This window comes from Podarcis muralis, chromosome 5 (assembly GCF_964188315.1).
Source record: "Podarcis muralis chromosome 5, rPodMur119.hap1.1, whole genome shotgun sequence".
NCBI lineage: Eukaryota > Metazoa > Chordata > Lepidosauria > Squamata > Lacertidae > Podarcis > Podarcis muralis.
In genome coordinates this window covers 57,510,167-57,526,073 of record NC_135659.1, presented here as the reverse complement: position 1 = coordinate 57,526,073, position 15,907 = coordinate 57,510,167, and the positions used below count along the sequence as shown (strand labels likewise).

The window sequence follows — 15,907 nt, the reverse complement described above, 5'->3', positions numbered from 1 at the left end:
CATAAAATGTTTAACAAACGGTGACATAATATCACTGTAATTATACGTTATTGGTGGCAAAAACACATTTGCCCCATACACTAGTACTTCCGTTGTTACAAGCTGCTTGCTCAAAAATATGCCACCATGATATACATAAGTAGTTTGATCATGTAGCTTCCACAACATAATGAGGGTTTTTTTAAAAAAAAAATCAAACACAAAGTTTAGACGGGTACTGTATGTGGTGTTCATTTTGGACACGCTGAATTAGGATATGAAACAATACCTTTTTAAATTGAACTAGTCTTATTTTAAAACTAGTCTTGTTCTGTGTGTGTGTGTGTGGGAGAGAGAGAGAGAGAGAGAGAGAGAGAGAGAGAGAGAGAGAGAAAGAACCATCAACAGAATGAAAAAGGTATTAGCACACTATAGGGGACAATCCATAATAGGCCAAAAGTTGAATGAGATTACTCCCTAAACGCAACAAGACTTGGGGAATATCATATTTGCATTGAGGCAATTCATGCAAGGGTGAATAAAGTTACCACATTGGGCTGTATTAATTTTAATGCATTTTCTGAAATTTAGGGTCTACAGCCAAGTTCCACCCTGTACCTAAGCACTGACACACTGCAGTCTTAAAGTTAGACAACAACTTCCAATAAACTTTGCCACAGTTAAGTTTTACTTTTCCCCCAGATTCATGAAATTCCTATCCTATCCCCAAGTATTTTATGTAAAAAATAAAATAAAAAGCTAGTACATGGGGTAGGTTGTGGGAGGCCATGCCTTAAATTTCTTAAAACATTAATTTACTCACTGTGATACAGGGGGCACTGGCACTTTTGATGCAGTACTGTTGGTTAGGGAACCCCCAATAAGTATATCAGATTTTTTGCATCATTTATTCAAATCCTTTCCTATTCATTTATTCAAATCCTTTCCGCTTTTAGCCATGGTTGCTTGCTTGCTCATCCCACCCTCCATTTACCTTATCACAGGGTACTGGGGGTGGTGGTGGTTATGTGTACAGCTGAATACCAGAATAAAGCAGTGAGTATAGTACAAATAGTGACCATTTTGCACAGGGGTTCTGTTCCTGACCCCTGTGTGCTATTACAAAGAACATATAAGCCCAGCCTGCCTTCGTCCCATTCCAGAGCCACTTCTGGGTCAGCAATGTGTGTGCAAGATAGCAAGCTCACACTTCTCACTGAGTTTGTATATACTGTATAATATTACATCTGTAACAGGCTCATTTATCATTATATTTTTGGGAATGATTAATGTCTCATGTAGCTGTATTGTTTCATACTTTCTGGCTATCCCATGATCATATTATGTAGCTGTGTTCTATGATACAAAACAAGCACTGCTAGGAGTTGTTTATTTTTGTTTTCCAGTGTATTTCTCATCAATGCAAAATTTGGTGTGGTGCAAGAAAAAAAAATCTGAAAATGTGGCTGAGAGAAAAAAGTTTGAGAACCACTGGAATAATTGCTAGTTGTGTCATTTTAATTTTGTAAATTTTATACCATTGCATTTCATACTGCCACCTCATGATTATTGGTAGTAAGTGCTTAAGAAATTAAATTAATAATGATAAATAATATAGTACAGTGGACATGATGCCAGTAAATGCAATCTATCTATCTGGTGACAGATGCAAAAAGCACTGTGTGTGTATGGAGGGGGGCAATTAATTTGTGGCAGCATGGCAAAATAGGGAATGTTGGTTGGATTGCCTTTGCAATAGGCATGATTTATTTCCCATTCACACCTGAACAATGGGAGAACTGTTTAACACCCACCCCTTTTTTAATGGTACCCTGTTTAAAATGCCCAAAAGGGGATTCATGAAACTGTTTGTGGAAGTATACTTTATTTCAGTTTAGTACAAATAACAACTATCAACTGAAACTGTAGGTAGACTTAAGCAGAGTTTTCTGTTGCATCATTGACTGATCTAAAAACTTTTGAAAGGCATAATGCTAAAAACTTAATAGACATCTTAAGAACTGAGCAAGCAGTGACTCAGATTACCGTACATATCATAGAGGTGACTATGTATGCTACAATCAAACAGCATTAACGCAAAAGTGTGCATGAATAAGCAAATATTTAAAGTTGTCTCTACTTAAGCTACACAAACAATTGCCGTCTGTCACATTCATCTAAATTTAAATTGCTGAATGTGTTATCTACAAAAAAACAGGCAATTTCCTTCTAAAGCACTTACAAAGTGATATAACTAGACCAAACTAACTTCTGAACACAGGAAGCCATTCTTATTTAACATCAGCTAGAAGAATGCTAGTTTAAAAATGCAGGAGATGAAAGGTTTCCACTATGCCAGCTCCCTCAGCCAATAAAGCAAGATGAGCCCTGCAACCGCAACCCCAGAGTCTCCACGGCTGAACCTAACAGTCAGGGGTCCCTTTACCTTTACCTTTAAGTTGGGAACCCATTAAACGGCATACTCTGGGTTGAATTTATATTTAATAGATAACCTGGTCGAATTTTTGGTCACAGAAATTTGAGGCGAAAACCGTCATAATCACTCCCACATATTCTTTTCATGAACTGTTTGCATTTTTTTTCTCCAAGTGATCAGAGCCAATCAGGCATCACAAGGAGCTTGGCATCAAATCACCACAACAAATCAGAGTCAAGACAATGCTCCTTGCTATTACTCTGAATTAGCAAGAATTGAATCCATTTTTAATATATCCCAAATATTTACTACACAGAGCTAATGCGGGGGGGGGGGATCTGTTGGGCGGGCACGGGGATTGGAGTTTAAGGCAATAGTTGAAGTGTGTGAGGTCAAGCACCCTCCTGTCAGTTGCATATTTTCCAGTGCCTTGTTATGAACCTAATATGTGGAGCTGCATTGTACTCCTTTCAGGAAGTTGTTTTACCAGCCTCTCAAGCCTCAGTTGCTATAGAAACAAGCCAATCAAGGTTGTTTCACCATGGCAGGGGAGGAAAGAGGATATATTTTACATACTGGTAAAGACCTTAAGAGCAGCAACTGAGCCCTCCAGTTTGACTCTGTGTTTTCTGTTAGCACCAACCATCATTTCCATTAGAATACAATTCCGAGATTCATAAGCATCTTCATTCTTAACATCCACAATATACTCGATGCAGATACTGTTGCCTCCAAGGACAGTACAACATTTTTAGAGTAAAGAGCAGGTTTCCCTTCACCAACCTGTTGGTGCTGTTTTGTTAATCACCAATCATCCAATACTGGATCGAATGTGGATGAGGGGGCCAACCTGGTGTGTATTACTCGACTTGCATCATGCTCCCTACTCAAGCTGGTAGAGATTGCTGGCATGGCATCTCTTCACATTTGGGGCTTGCTTAAATTATGGTTACCAGATGTCCCCGTTTCCCAGGGACAGTCCTCGGATTTACAAATTTGTCCCTGGACAAAATCAGTCCCCGGAATGTCTCCGGATTTCATTTAATGTCCCCGGATTTATATTTTAAGTGTTGTAGATTAGTAGGGAATGAATGTTGTGTGATTGGTTCAACGGCACAAGACACATCATATGGGGATTTCTGGTGAGGCAAAATGGCAGACGCCACAGCAGCGAGCAGCTCCTGAAGGCAGCCAGAGCCAACTGTGCTACCAGGCTGGTTCCGGGCTGCTGAGACTGCTGCTGCCACCGCCACTGCCGAGGGGGAACCAGGGACACCCGCCACGTCAACTGGGGGAACCGCTGATGCACACACACGACTCAAATCGAGCTGGAAGCGAGAGCACCTGGCTACCCGGCCGACTGCCCAGCGGCGCTCTGGGGCCAAGAAAACCCCAGAGCCAATGCAGGGAGAAGGAGGGGAGGAGAAGGAGAAGGAAGAGAGAGAAAGAGGAAGGAGAAAAAAAGGGGAGCCCCAACCTTGCCGTGCCACTGCCGCCACTGAGGAGGAGAGGTAAGAGAGCACCGGGAGGGTGAGGACACGTGGCCAAGCCCAGGCCCAACTTGAGCCTACTCCACGGCAGCTAACACTCCAAGAGAGCAGGCCGGGGCCCAGAGGAAGGCTGTGCGACAGAGGAGACCACAGAAGAGAAGATATTACTTCTTAATTTTTTAAAAATTCCCCTCTTTTCAAAAAAAAAAAAAGGGGGGGGTCCCCAGATTCTTTGAAAAAAATCTGGTAACCTTAAGTTAAACTGACCCTTAATTTTTAGGCCACACAAGTGAATACCCATGGATGGCAGAGGAGAAGCAAAATGTTCTTCATCTCAAATTGGAGACACTGCCTCAGTAGTTTAATGAAGCCCCTGCTCACTTCCAGGTTTGTAAGTGTGTGTATAAATGATTATTCAGTCAATTAAATGTCCACAAAAAGTAACTGACAGTCATAATTGCCAATTACATAATCATATGCAAATACAATGATTTCTTAAAGATACTGATTCGTTCAAATAGTCTTGACAATTCCTAGTAGTAACAATTTTAACTCTACTTCCTGAAAGCAGAGTTACTGTAAGCCACAGTGATTGCAGACATTAAATGTCACCAAAATCAGGGTTGCCAAAATATGATGCATCATAATACAGATGTAGTTCTGGTACATCAGTTAAGTCATGGTTTGGACATCATGACTGCCTTTTGCAGGCATAAGAAAATTAGAAGAGCTCTTCAGAATCAGGCCAAAATTCCATCTAGTCCAGCCTCCTAGTGGCCAACCAGGTGCCTATGGGAAGCCCACATGCAGGACTTTAGTGCAATGGCACTCTCCCCATTTGTGTACCACCTCTGACACTGGATATTCAACATCACCATCATGACTAGTAGTCAATGATACCCTTCTAATAGAATCAAAGAATGTTAGAATTGGAAGGGACCCTGAGGGTCATCTAGTGCAAACCCTTGCAATGCAGGAATCTCAGCTAAAGCATCCATGGCAGATGGCCATCTAACCTCCAATTATAACAACATTATCCTTCAATTAGTAACCCCTTTTAAAGCTGTCCAGTTTGGTGGCTATCACTACATCCTGTAAGCAACTAATTCTACATTTTCATTGTGTGCTGTGTGAAAAATTCCATTGTGTGCTATGTGAAAAAGTACTTCCAAGTACACTCACACAATTACTGGTTTGAGATAATCATAGGCTGCCTGATAACACAATGACGAACTACCACCTGAGCAAACCATGAAAAGGGAGGAGGAAATCCACATGTGAAGGGGGAATGATTTTTATCAGAATATATTTAGATTTACTGATTAAAAGCCAGCTGAGTATGGGGAACAAATGCTGGCAAAGAGCCTGCACCACATCTGAATAGCTCTAGTCTAGGCTGATAAAAGTGTAAAAATAACTATAATTCTTCTAAGAGTAGCAGTCACTTTTAAACACTTACAATTACAAAAAAAGAGCCTACTCATTTTTATACTGCCTAAAGTTCTTTGGAGCTTTCCAGTTTTCGCCACACTGAAACTTTCACAGTTTGAGAGCCACAGCTATGATCATCAGAGCAGGGGCAGGGAGGGAGAGCAGAGAAAACAGTGCACAAAGAAAAAATATAAGTGCACACCTAATACCTATGGCATTTCTTACAACTAAATGAGGCCTGCCCTGGTTAAGTATTGTTTGCTACACAGGGTGTGGAATGCTAAACAGATCAATTGGGTGAGAGGTTCTCTTTAACCACAGTAGCACCAAGAACAGGTTAAAGTCTATGCCTGGGTTAAAGTGAAAACCCAACCAGATTTCTGTTATAAGATGTCTAGGGGGAATTTGTAACAAAATGTTGTAGTGTTGAGTGCTCCTGTTCAGCGCTCCAGTCATCAAACCCCAGGATATTCCAATCTACTCCCTTTTCTATTCCATTTTCAATCATACACACCACCCAAGCCAATGTTTTGTATCTACTGAGCACGCCCAACCCTGATTTGGTTGTTCTGTGGTCCCCCCAGCAAACTCCTGCAAACCTTGAGGTTCCACAAGGTTCCTCCACATCTGCCAATACCTCCTTCTCGGGCATGTATGGTGCCATTTTGGTTTGTTAAGGGTCTGCACTCACCTTGGAAACAGAGAGCTTGTTGTACTTGAAGAGTACAGAATAGAATCTTACCGAAGAAACAACGTAGATATCAGTACATGCAACGTAGATATCAGTACTTTGAAAACATGACCTTTGGAACCAAGCTTAATAGTCTCTTTACTACCGTCAAGCTATGTATTATGTAATACCATCCTAGGAGGTCTTATCAAGATGGTGGGGCACATTTCTGCATGAGGAAAGATTAGCATGTTTTGGCTTATTTAGCAGAGAAATGGTAAGAGGCTTATTCACAGTGTGGAGAAAGGGGATACAGAAGTTTTTCTCTCTTGGTAGTAAAACTCAGGGTCACCTAATGAAACTGACTGGCAATCAATTCAGGAAAGAAAAAATATAGTAGTACTTCATACAAACTATAATTAGCTTAGAAAGTTCACTGCCACAAGATTTGTTGGTGGCCATAAAGGTGATGAGACAAATAGAGAAGACTGTCAATGGGTGTTATCTATGATAGTTAAATTCAGCCTCCAGATTGAGGCATCACCATCTCCTCTATTTCAGATTAATGCATTTATGTACTTGAAAAGTTATAATCAAAACCCACCCATGCACAAGAGGGAGGCACTGGCAGACTCAGGACAAACCTCAGGTTTCAAGGTACAAAAATATTTAGAGAGGGGGAAATCATTAAAAAGATACCCTTCACAAAAATAATAATCCAATAAAGACTTGATGGCTACAGAATGCTTTCAGACTAAGGGGAGGTGGGCTGCAAAGCGGGTTAGAATGGAAATGGAATAGAGCAGCAAAGTAAGGAGGACAAAGGAAGAGAAGCACAACACAGGAATGTTAAAAAGATTCAGAGAGTCATTTCACTCTGTGGATAGGTCATTTTCTAGTTGGCATAGAGAAGCAATGTCTAAATGTCCCCAGAGATGGAAGCGAGAGGAGTCATAAAAATCAATTAAGAAATTAACCACATTAACACAGCTAGGGTAGAGCACAGGTAGGTCAACTTCCAAAATGGAGAACTGCCCTCCAAAACAGCCCACTAAGGAATGAGCATACTCAGTAACCACATAATGCTGATTGACTGAAGAGATGGAATGGATGGTATTGCAGTTGGGGACATGGCTGACTACACTGAACGGTGTTGCAGGTCCCACTTGTTGCTATTAATCCTAGGTCATATGTGGGCTGTAGGAAGGAGGGCTGTGTTCTCTTCATGCCCTTCTCATTGATTTTAGCAATGCTCTGGCTATTGTACTCAGCAGCTGAAGTGGGATCTGATCAATTCTGCTATGGTAGTGTGGCCAGCCCACTAGTTCCGAGACCCACCCAACAGATTCTCGTATAACAAAAGGAATGGAACCTCTGTAGAGGTCTGAAATGGGCTGCAGCTTCCTATCATAGGACCTGTGAAATGTTGGTTTGGGAAAACTTAATGAATAAAGTCCCAAAGGCTCTGAAGCTCCTCTTCTCCAAAGTACAGCATTGCAAATTTATGTAGCACAGCAGCACTTACAAAATACTTTGAAAGCTTGTGATCTTACAAAACATGTCCTTAATTGCAATGGGATTAAAATCATGATGGAGCACAATTTAAACAGGGGGCTACAAAGGTAGATAGAAATTTGGTGAGGAGTTGCTTTTGAGTGTTTGCATCATTGGCATTCCAAAAATAGAGCAAACAGGTCTCAGGAACTTAGCATTCCTATATAAAAGTTTGACTCCCTGCCCCCCCACAAACTATATTCATGTTCCTACTCTAACAAATTAATGCCTCTAGGCTTGGTGTAGGGAGAACATGTCACTTCTGCTTTCTCACTGAAAAGTATGTTTATGTGTTCACAGTTGCAAAATTATAATAGTGTAAGTAGGAAATGATTCTGCATTATCTTAAAATAACTCCAGTTCAATTCAGCAAAAATGTCACCATATTGGTCAGCATCTTCTAAAGCATATTTTTTGAGGCTGAACTACATATTGGCAAAATTACATGAAAGAGATTGAGAATTGCATTATTTTTAAGTCCCAGGATTTTTATTTTTATTTAAAACTTACTCCACATACAAAATTAGCAGGGCTGGGAAAGGCTAGGATGCCAGTCTTTTGAAATGTTTCAGAAACTTTTACATAAGGTAGAGCAGGACAGATGGAAAATAGCATTTTTATTCAGTGCATTTTAGGAAAGCCTATTGCGATCTGGTTACACATGTAGTGCAGCTGATCTCCTTGTTTACTGAAGACTGATATACATCTAAGACAGAAATTGGGAGTGCCCAAGCACAGTGGCCTTGGGTAAGAAGAGGTATGGTGTGAGAGAAGGAGCATGTCAGACAAGCAAGACATGGCACACAGTTATTGCTGTGTGCTGGTCCCTCTAGCTACCCAGAGGGCTAGTGGTTGTTCTATCAGTGCTCAGGTCTGCAGATGCTGCCATTAAATAAAATCTCTCTCATCCATTATTTGATTGTGGATGAGAAGGATGACATGGCTAACATTGTTATAGTTAAACAATTATATGACCTCACATAGACGTCTGAAGGCAGCCCTGTTTTGGGAAGTGTTTAAGCGTTTGTTTCATCCCTTTATTTTTTGTTGGAAGCTGCCCAGAGTCGCTTGGATAACCCAGTCAGATGGGTGGGGTATAAGAAATATTTATTCTTATTATTTACTGCTGCTGCTGCTGCTGCTGCTACTACTACTGCTACTGCTACTACCACTACCACCAAGACCTGGGTGCATGAGCAGGGTGGGATTTGTCTTACTCAGCTTTGCCCAGTTGGGTACTTGATTCAGCACTAGGCAGACCTGGAGCTCAGGAAAGGTTGCTATACAGATCTTTTTCTCCAGCTTCCTGTCTGCTTGAGTGCAGATCGAGAGTGTTTGTGCCTTATGCTGGGCAATTAGGAAAGATGGGGGAAGCTGCTAGTTTACAGTCCACCTCACTGCCCAGCAGTCTTTCTGCCTGAGCTGACAGAAGTGATATCAGACATGGTGTTGAAGATCCAAACATTGTTGATTTGGGAGAACGTCAACATTAAGGCTGAGCCCATAATACTGGGGTAGCTCAGGACTTCATGGCCATGATAACTTTGGAGCTGTCCCAATATGCCATCAGACCAATGAATATGACAGGCCACAGTCTGGACCTGGTCTTCTTGACCAGGCAAGAAGGAGGAAAATAAACCCACTACTAGGGCTGGGTGATACCTGTTTTTCAACATTTTGATATATCACCAGCTAAATATTGTGATATACTGATGTATCATGATGTCTGAAATGTATCTTGACTGCTTCTACCTCCCCACGTCCTTCCACCTTAAGGATGAAATAAAGTGAGGAGGAAGAAGCAGCTGAGATACATCACCCCACCCTATCCACTACTACTGGTCCCAGAACTCACTACTCTCTCCCTACTGTGAGCAATGTGTTAGTTTCATGGTTCTTTAGATCAGAAAGCAGAGGTACAAATTAAGTTACAGTTACATGAGCCTTAGAAGAATTCACACTCTCCACTCACCCCTTTGTAAATAGGCAACTTTCAATATGTCATAGAGCTATAAAGTTCAAGATGTCCACCAAGCTAGTATAGGCTCTTTGTATGCAGGGGCGGAGGAAGGGGGTTGCGATGGGCGTGGGCCACCCCAGGTGTCACCACTGGGGGGGGTGAAAAAATGCTGGGCGGCACTCACCGCGGGGCCTCCTGGGAGAGACACAGTGGCTTGGGCGTGCGCAGGCTCGACGCTGCCCAAACCGTCCACCAGCTGTAGGGCGGCTGAGTGGGAGGAGGCAGGCAGACTCCAGAGGCCCTGCGGTGTGCCCCACCTCTATGGGCGGCTCACCCCGCCCTCACCACACACCAGGACGCACCGTCCCAGGTACCTGAGCAGCTTCCTCCACCGCTGTTTGTATGATCTTAAGCAGCTCTTTGGATGCTAGCAAATGTATCAAGAATCATAGAATTGTAGAGTTGGAAGAAACCTTGAGGGTCATCTAGTCTAGGCCTGATATCTGGTTTTCAACATCAGGGCTCTCTGAAGAGAGCTGAGGACTGGAGGCCATGTGTGAAATGCTGGCGATGCACAGTGCTGGCATTCACAATATATTGCCTTGGCCAAAATTCTGAAATCATTACCATGATCTAGATTTCAAACTGGTTTTGGATGATCTATCAATAGACTGCCCTTTCCTAATCTAGTCCAACCCCCTGGGAGGGAGGGACTCAATACAGACCAATCAAAATGGTATGGAAGTAGGCATTCCTTCAGGATGCTGAATCCCAAGCCATGTAAGGCTTGTAAAGGTAAGCAGATGAACTTTAAATTGTGTTTGGAAACAAAATGTAAGCTGCACAGTTTTTCAAATACTGGCAAGTGGTGTTCCCAACAGTTATATATTTGACTAATTCCACTTCCAGACAGAATTCAAAAACAGTCCCACATACAACACATTAGTCCATTCTGGAGGCACACCTGGGCTTCTAGTAACAAAGCTGGACATGGGAACAGCCCCCAAAGCTGTAAGAAATCTTGGGGCAGGCACCGGTCAGTACCATGCCATCCAGAATCGGTTAAATCATCAAGCCACAAGCATCCACCTTAATGGGGCTGAATTTCAGTTAATTGGCCCTTATCCAGCCCGTTATCCTGTCTGGGCACCAGTTCAGAACTTCCACTGCTTCACCCAACTTGGATGAAAAAGAAATACAGCTGCGTGTCATCAGCATACTGATGCCAAGAATGAGCTCCCATGATTCTCATATTTCAGATTCTCTCTTAAAACACCTTCTCTGAAATATTTCTAAAATATTGGATACAGGTATCTCTTCTTCAGCGGAGTGAGAGACCAAGTCCTGACCAGTGACTAATTTTTTTCCAGCATCAAATGTGCTGGCTGGTAACAGGGCTCTGACAACCACAGGGGCAAAACCAGGCTTTATTTCACCTGAGTCAAAGACCCATTTTGGCACACACCTTGACAGCATACTACAACATTTCCAGCAATATAGATTTCGACCTAGACAATTTGTGAGTAACTAAGAAAGCTGTTGTGATTACACAAATCCATACTAATAAGGAAGCCGAAATATTTTTATTGGACAGAATGCTGATCTTTTGAATCCCATTTGCATTCTTTAGTCACTATATTTCTTTAACACATACTGCACTCTGCCAAGTTTCAGTTTAACCTACAAGAGTCCCCTTTGTGCCCCCTTGTTTATACTTTAAAATATCCAGTTTTGAACTGCATACGTAGGAAGACTGCAATAATGTTATGAAGGTATTTAAGGCAGCTCACTGCTCCCAAGTAACTGAAACTCCCATCCCTCAGTTTTCAATTACCTATTATTAAACCACTCTGTCTCCTCTCCAATCAAATCCACTTCATATCTCATTTCATTGCAGTTCCTTATTTCATCAGTAACATTCTATATCAGAACAAAAAAAATTCCTTCCAGTAGCACCTTAAAGACCAACTAAGTTAGTTCTTGGTATGAGCTTTCGTGTGCATGCACACTTCTTCAGATACACAGATTCTATATCAGAGTAACATGCTACAAAAACACTTCCACTGCAGTTCATATACTTCCTAAAGAAATAGGGGTAGGGGAAGGGGAACAGAATCTTGAAATGTCAATGAACTATTAAATATGAAATGAGTTAAACCAATTACTACCATAATGGGGCTCTGCAATAGGACCAACATTGATACCACATGCTACAGGGCATAACAACGAAGCAGAATTACACAGCAGTCATGCATGCATTTACCTCTAAAGCCATGAGGTCTGAAGTGCTCATTCTATATAGTGGAACAAGGTTTGTATTTCTTCTGCATAACTAGAAAATGATGACATCTTTATAAACATGAAAAATTGAACAAGAAACTCACAGAATTTCTCTTTTAAAAAACCCTTTAAAGCTTTTAAAAGCACTGGTCACACTGGCAACTTGAAAACTCTTCCTTTCCTCCAGCAATAGGTGCAGTTGACTTTCAGTAATCAGTACCAGTTTTGGATACTGCTTAATATTTTCCCTATACAGTGGTACCTCTGGTTACGAACTTAATTCGTTTCGGAGGTCCGTTCTTAACCTGAAACCATTCTTAACCTGAGGTACCACTTTAGCTAATGGGACCTCCTGCCGCCGCCACCGCACAATTTCTGTTCTCATCCTGAAGCAAAGTTCGTAACCCAAGATACTACTTCTGGGTTAGCGGAGTCTGTAACCGGAAGTGTTTGTAACCCGAGGTGTTTGTAACCCAAGGTACCACTGTAGCAATTTTGAGTTTAACAACATGTATGTTTATAATAGTCCTACTGTTTGTGTAGTCACACGGAGCAGAACTATTTTGTTTAGAATCATCAAAGCCTACATTAGGAAGTTCAGCAAGTTAATTCACTATCTATAGTGTCCATGCCAGACTCTCAAACACAATACAAACTTACACTGATTCCATCTGAAAAAGATACATTTTCACCCCAACAACTTCAAACAATTCTGACCTTTCATATATTCAAACCATGCTTCCAAACAGGATGTGCCCACATGCCAAGTCACAGGCTCTAACCAACTCCAGGAAACATGCATTTAACTTCAAATGCATACAAGTTATCCTAATGAGTCCAATTGTTTACTCACATTAAATGTTTCTAGGACTGGAGCTTGAACCATAAGATGATCTGAAACCTGCCTAGGGATATTGGAACCTAGGAAAGTCATAGGTGGAGAAGCATCTATTAAGGTCTTCAGACAGTTGTCATTTCAGGAATCAAATCATTTTATAAATAAGTGCTTAGAAATCCACTTCAATAAAGATCAATCACGCACAATAGTGTGATTTGCATATTTGTGTAAATGGCAACACACACAAATTATATTTCACCCGGCATATGAAGGAACTATGCCTGAAGTACAGCAAAAACAATCTCTGTAGGAAAGTGTTAAGTTTGAATAAGGGATTAAATTAGTATTATTAATCCGGTTGTTATTATTTTTACAGATGACACTTTGTAATTCAGCTACCAGGTTTGATCTACCAACTGCTATAAAAAGACAAAGAAGCTGTAATACATTATAATCTAGATCTGAAAATAAATTAAGTTGAATACACAAACTGTAATACTACTATAGTGCAACACAAACAAAAGTAGATATGCTTACATTTTAGGCAAAACACAGAAAACGCTTGAGGGTTTTTTTGTAAATTCTATATGATAGTTAGACACTACCTTTATTAGATACAAAGTAATGTATAATTTTGAGTTGGGGAGAGATTTTCAGGGTGGAGTAAGTAAGGAGAAGGAAAAAATGTTGCTAGACATGACAGAAACCCCTATCCTCACTTTGTAACAATCTTAAGAGAACAGAGTCATTCTGCATTCTTAATTATATTAGATTGTATCTGTAAAAAGACCTCAGGTTGCAACAAGACATGCTGAGACCAAGAATGGTCTCTCCCTTTCAATACATGTGACTCAGAATTTTTATAAAGTAAGGCGCCGAAGTAAAGAAAAACACATTAACGAAGCCAGAGATTAATTTTAGACAAATAGCCAACTGAGAGTATTTCCCAGCAGCTGGTAGACTTAAGCATGTGAAATGCCTCTTCCATTCTGTTTTGAGACTGATACAAACTTCGGTTTCATCATGTTCAACATTTTTCCTTTTCTCTACACCCCCATTTTTTGTTTAACAACCAGTCTGAAGACTTATGATCAACTCAGAAGCTTGCATGATTTGTCATTCCAGCTGGTCCTAATAAAGGTACAGTGGAACCTCGGTTTTTGAACATAATCCATTCCGAAAGAATGTCTGACTTCCAAAACGTTCGAAAACATAAGCAATTACTTCCGGGTTTTTGACGTTCAGGTTCTGAATCGTTCAGCTTCTGAAACGCTTGAAAACAGAGATTCCACTGTATTCATGTTACTCTCTCTTTATGGAACTTTTCTAGTAAACCTGCATGCTCCAAACAGATTCAGGCAAATTCTGGCTGCTATACTTTCAAGGAGAGAATGGCCACTAACTTAATCTGCAAAAACTCTCTATGGTTGTAGCAAACTGCAGACTGGGGCTTCCAATGACAACCAGTAACATCTTCCCCCAACCTCTATTCTGTCTCTCAAGTGTTGTTTTGCTCTCAAATAGCAAGTGTTTACTTGCATTCCAGTCTTAGACAGAGTTCTAGTGGACTTGAAAGCTTAGACAGTATATTAGTTCTGTGATTTTAAAACTGGTCCTAATATAGGTACTGTTTTACTATCCCGGTATGAAATTTATATTTTAGAGATTCAGTGTTTTACCTTATTTTTCACAAAGTCACCTCGCAGACCACCAGGCAGGCAAAGTAACTATTCTTTGGAACAATTGTTAGACCTGAGAGAGTCAGGAAGATAAGCTGAGAATAGCTGAATTGTTATCTACAAAGGCCAAGAAATGGCCTTCTTAGATATATGAAGCTAACACACTCCTGTCCCAATCACAGTGAGGGAGATATTACAAGTCACATCACCAGCTTTTTGAGGAAGGGGCACACACAAAAGAAAACCTGAGAAATCAAAAAAGCAGCCATACAGCTGTGAGAAGCTAGGGCAGAGGAGGGATGCATCCCAGGAACACCATAAAGGTTTGGATACTGCAGAACTAGAAAAAGTACACAATTATAGTGCAGTACCCATCAGCCCTAAGAGCTACAGTTAACCTGTACACAACATCTACTTGATTTTACATTGCTTACATCTGTCGGATCCTTTGCATGCAGACTCCCATTTCCTTCATTTTCTTTCTGTCCTATACTCCCTTCTCTAAAAGAAACCTTCAACTGCACACACAGAGGGAAATAGAAAAGGTGCCAGTGGTGGAACCCATCTTAGGTCCAGGCACTCACAAGCTGAAGACCATGACTCCAAGCCTTAGAATTTTAAGTCATGCCTGAGGCAGGTAAAAAAGAGCAACTTCACACTAAAAATGCAGAAAAAGAAAGCACGATTTGGCTGAAAAGTTAGAGATCAATGAACAGAGGCTGAGTTTTTTGGATCCCACCCTCACCCAGGAGGTGTAAAGCACAAATCACCCTCACGCCACAGTCTCCGGTGTTGACGCCAGCGCTTCTCAAAACAAAAGTTTACAATAGACGCTTCCCCAGCCAAAAAGCCTCACTGCCTCTTTCTAGAGAGGAACCGCGGCTGAAAAGCCACTTTCTCCAGGGAACCCGGAAGCCCCAGAAACACGCCCCTGCCACCTTTGCACCTCGCCGCCCGGAGCCCCTCTTCCCTCCGCGCGCCCGCCAGAGGATCTCTCGGGGCTTCGGATCTCTCTGCGCCCGAGGTAACCCCGAAGGCGCCGCCGCGCTCGGAAAACACATGGGCGGCCGCCGCTGCGCCTCCGAAAGGCGGGGATTCTGCCCGCGGACAACCGCACCTCAAGGCGCTCGAGGAGACACACCCCCACCCGCCCCATGGCAAGGCAGCCTGGCACGGGCTCCCTCGGCCCCCCACCTCCGAGCAACTCCGCCCCCCCCCCCAGGTCGAAGCCCCTACCTGAGGAGGCTGGAGAGCGGGTGCCCCCCGCCGCTGCCGCTGCCACCTCCGCCGCCGCCCCCCGAGGACCCGGAGCCGCCGCCGGAGCCGAAGCCCGAGCTGAGGCGCTTGCCCGAAAGCAGCTTCTCCACGGCGGGGAGGTTCCCGGTGCGGGCGGCCTCCAGCAGCTCCTGCTCTTTCCCCATGGCCCGGCCCCGGCCCGGGAAGCCAAACCCCCCGCCTCTATACTACTACCCGTCTTCGGCTGCCGCCGCTGCCGCCGCCGCTGCCTCAGCCCAGCCGGCGCGTCCTTCCGGGGCGGAGCCGAGGAGGCCACGCCCCCTCGCCGAGCGGCGCCTGCCCCCAGCACTACC

General features: G+C 42.6%; 1 protein-coding gene across 7 annotated transcripts in view; it reads right to left on the bottom strand.

Annotated features, from left to right (window-relative positions):
- The window catches only part of ANKS1A (ankyrin repeat and sterile alpha motif domain containing 1A), a 118,212-nt gene extending 102,390 nt beyond the window's left edge, over window positions 1-15,822 (bottom strand). For 3 of the 7 annotated variants that reach the window (XM_077928911.1, XM_077928903.1, XM_077928912.1), the window contains exon 1: window positions 15,555-15,821. In XM_077928911.1, coding sequence (XP_077785037.1) covers window positions 15,555-15,739 — 185 coding nt within the window. In that variant the 5' untranslated portion in view covers window positions 15,740-15,821. Of the gene's footprint in view, window positions 1-15,554 lie in introns of all 7 variants that reach the window. The other 4 variants (XM_077928900.1, XM_077928905.1, XM_077928913.1 and 1 more) reach the window with 2 other exon arrangements.
- Window positions 15,823-15,907: the final 85 nt, after the last annotated feature.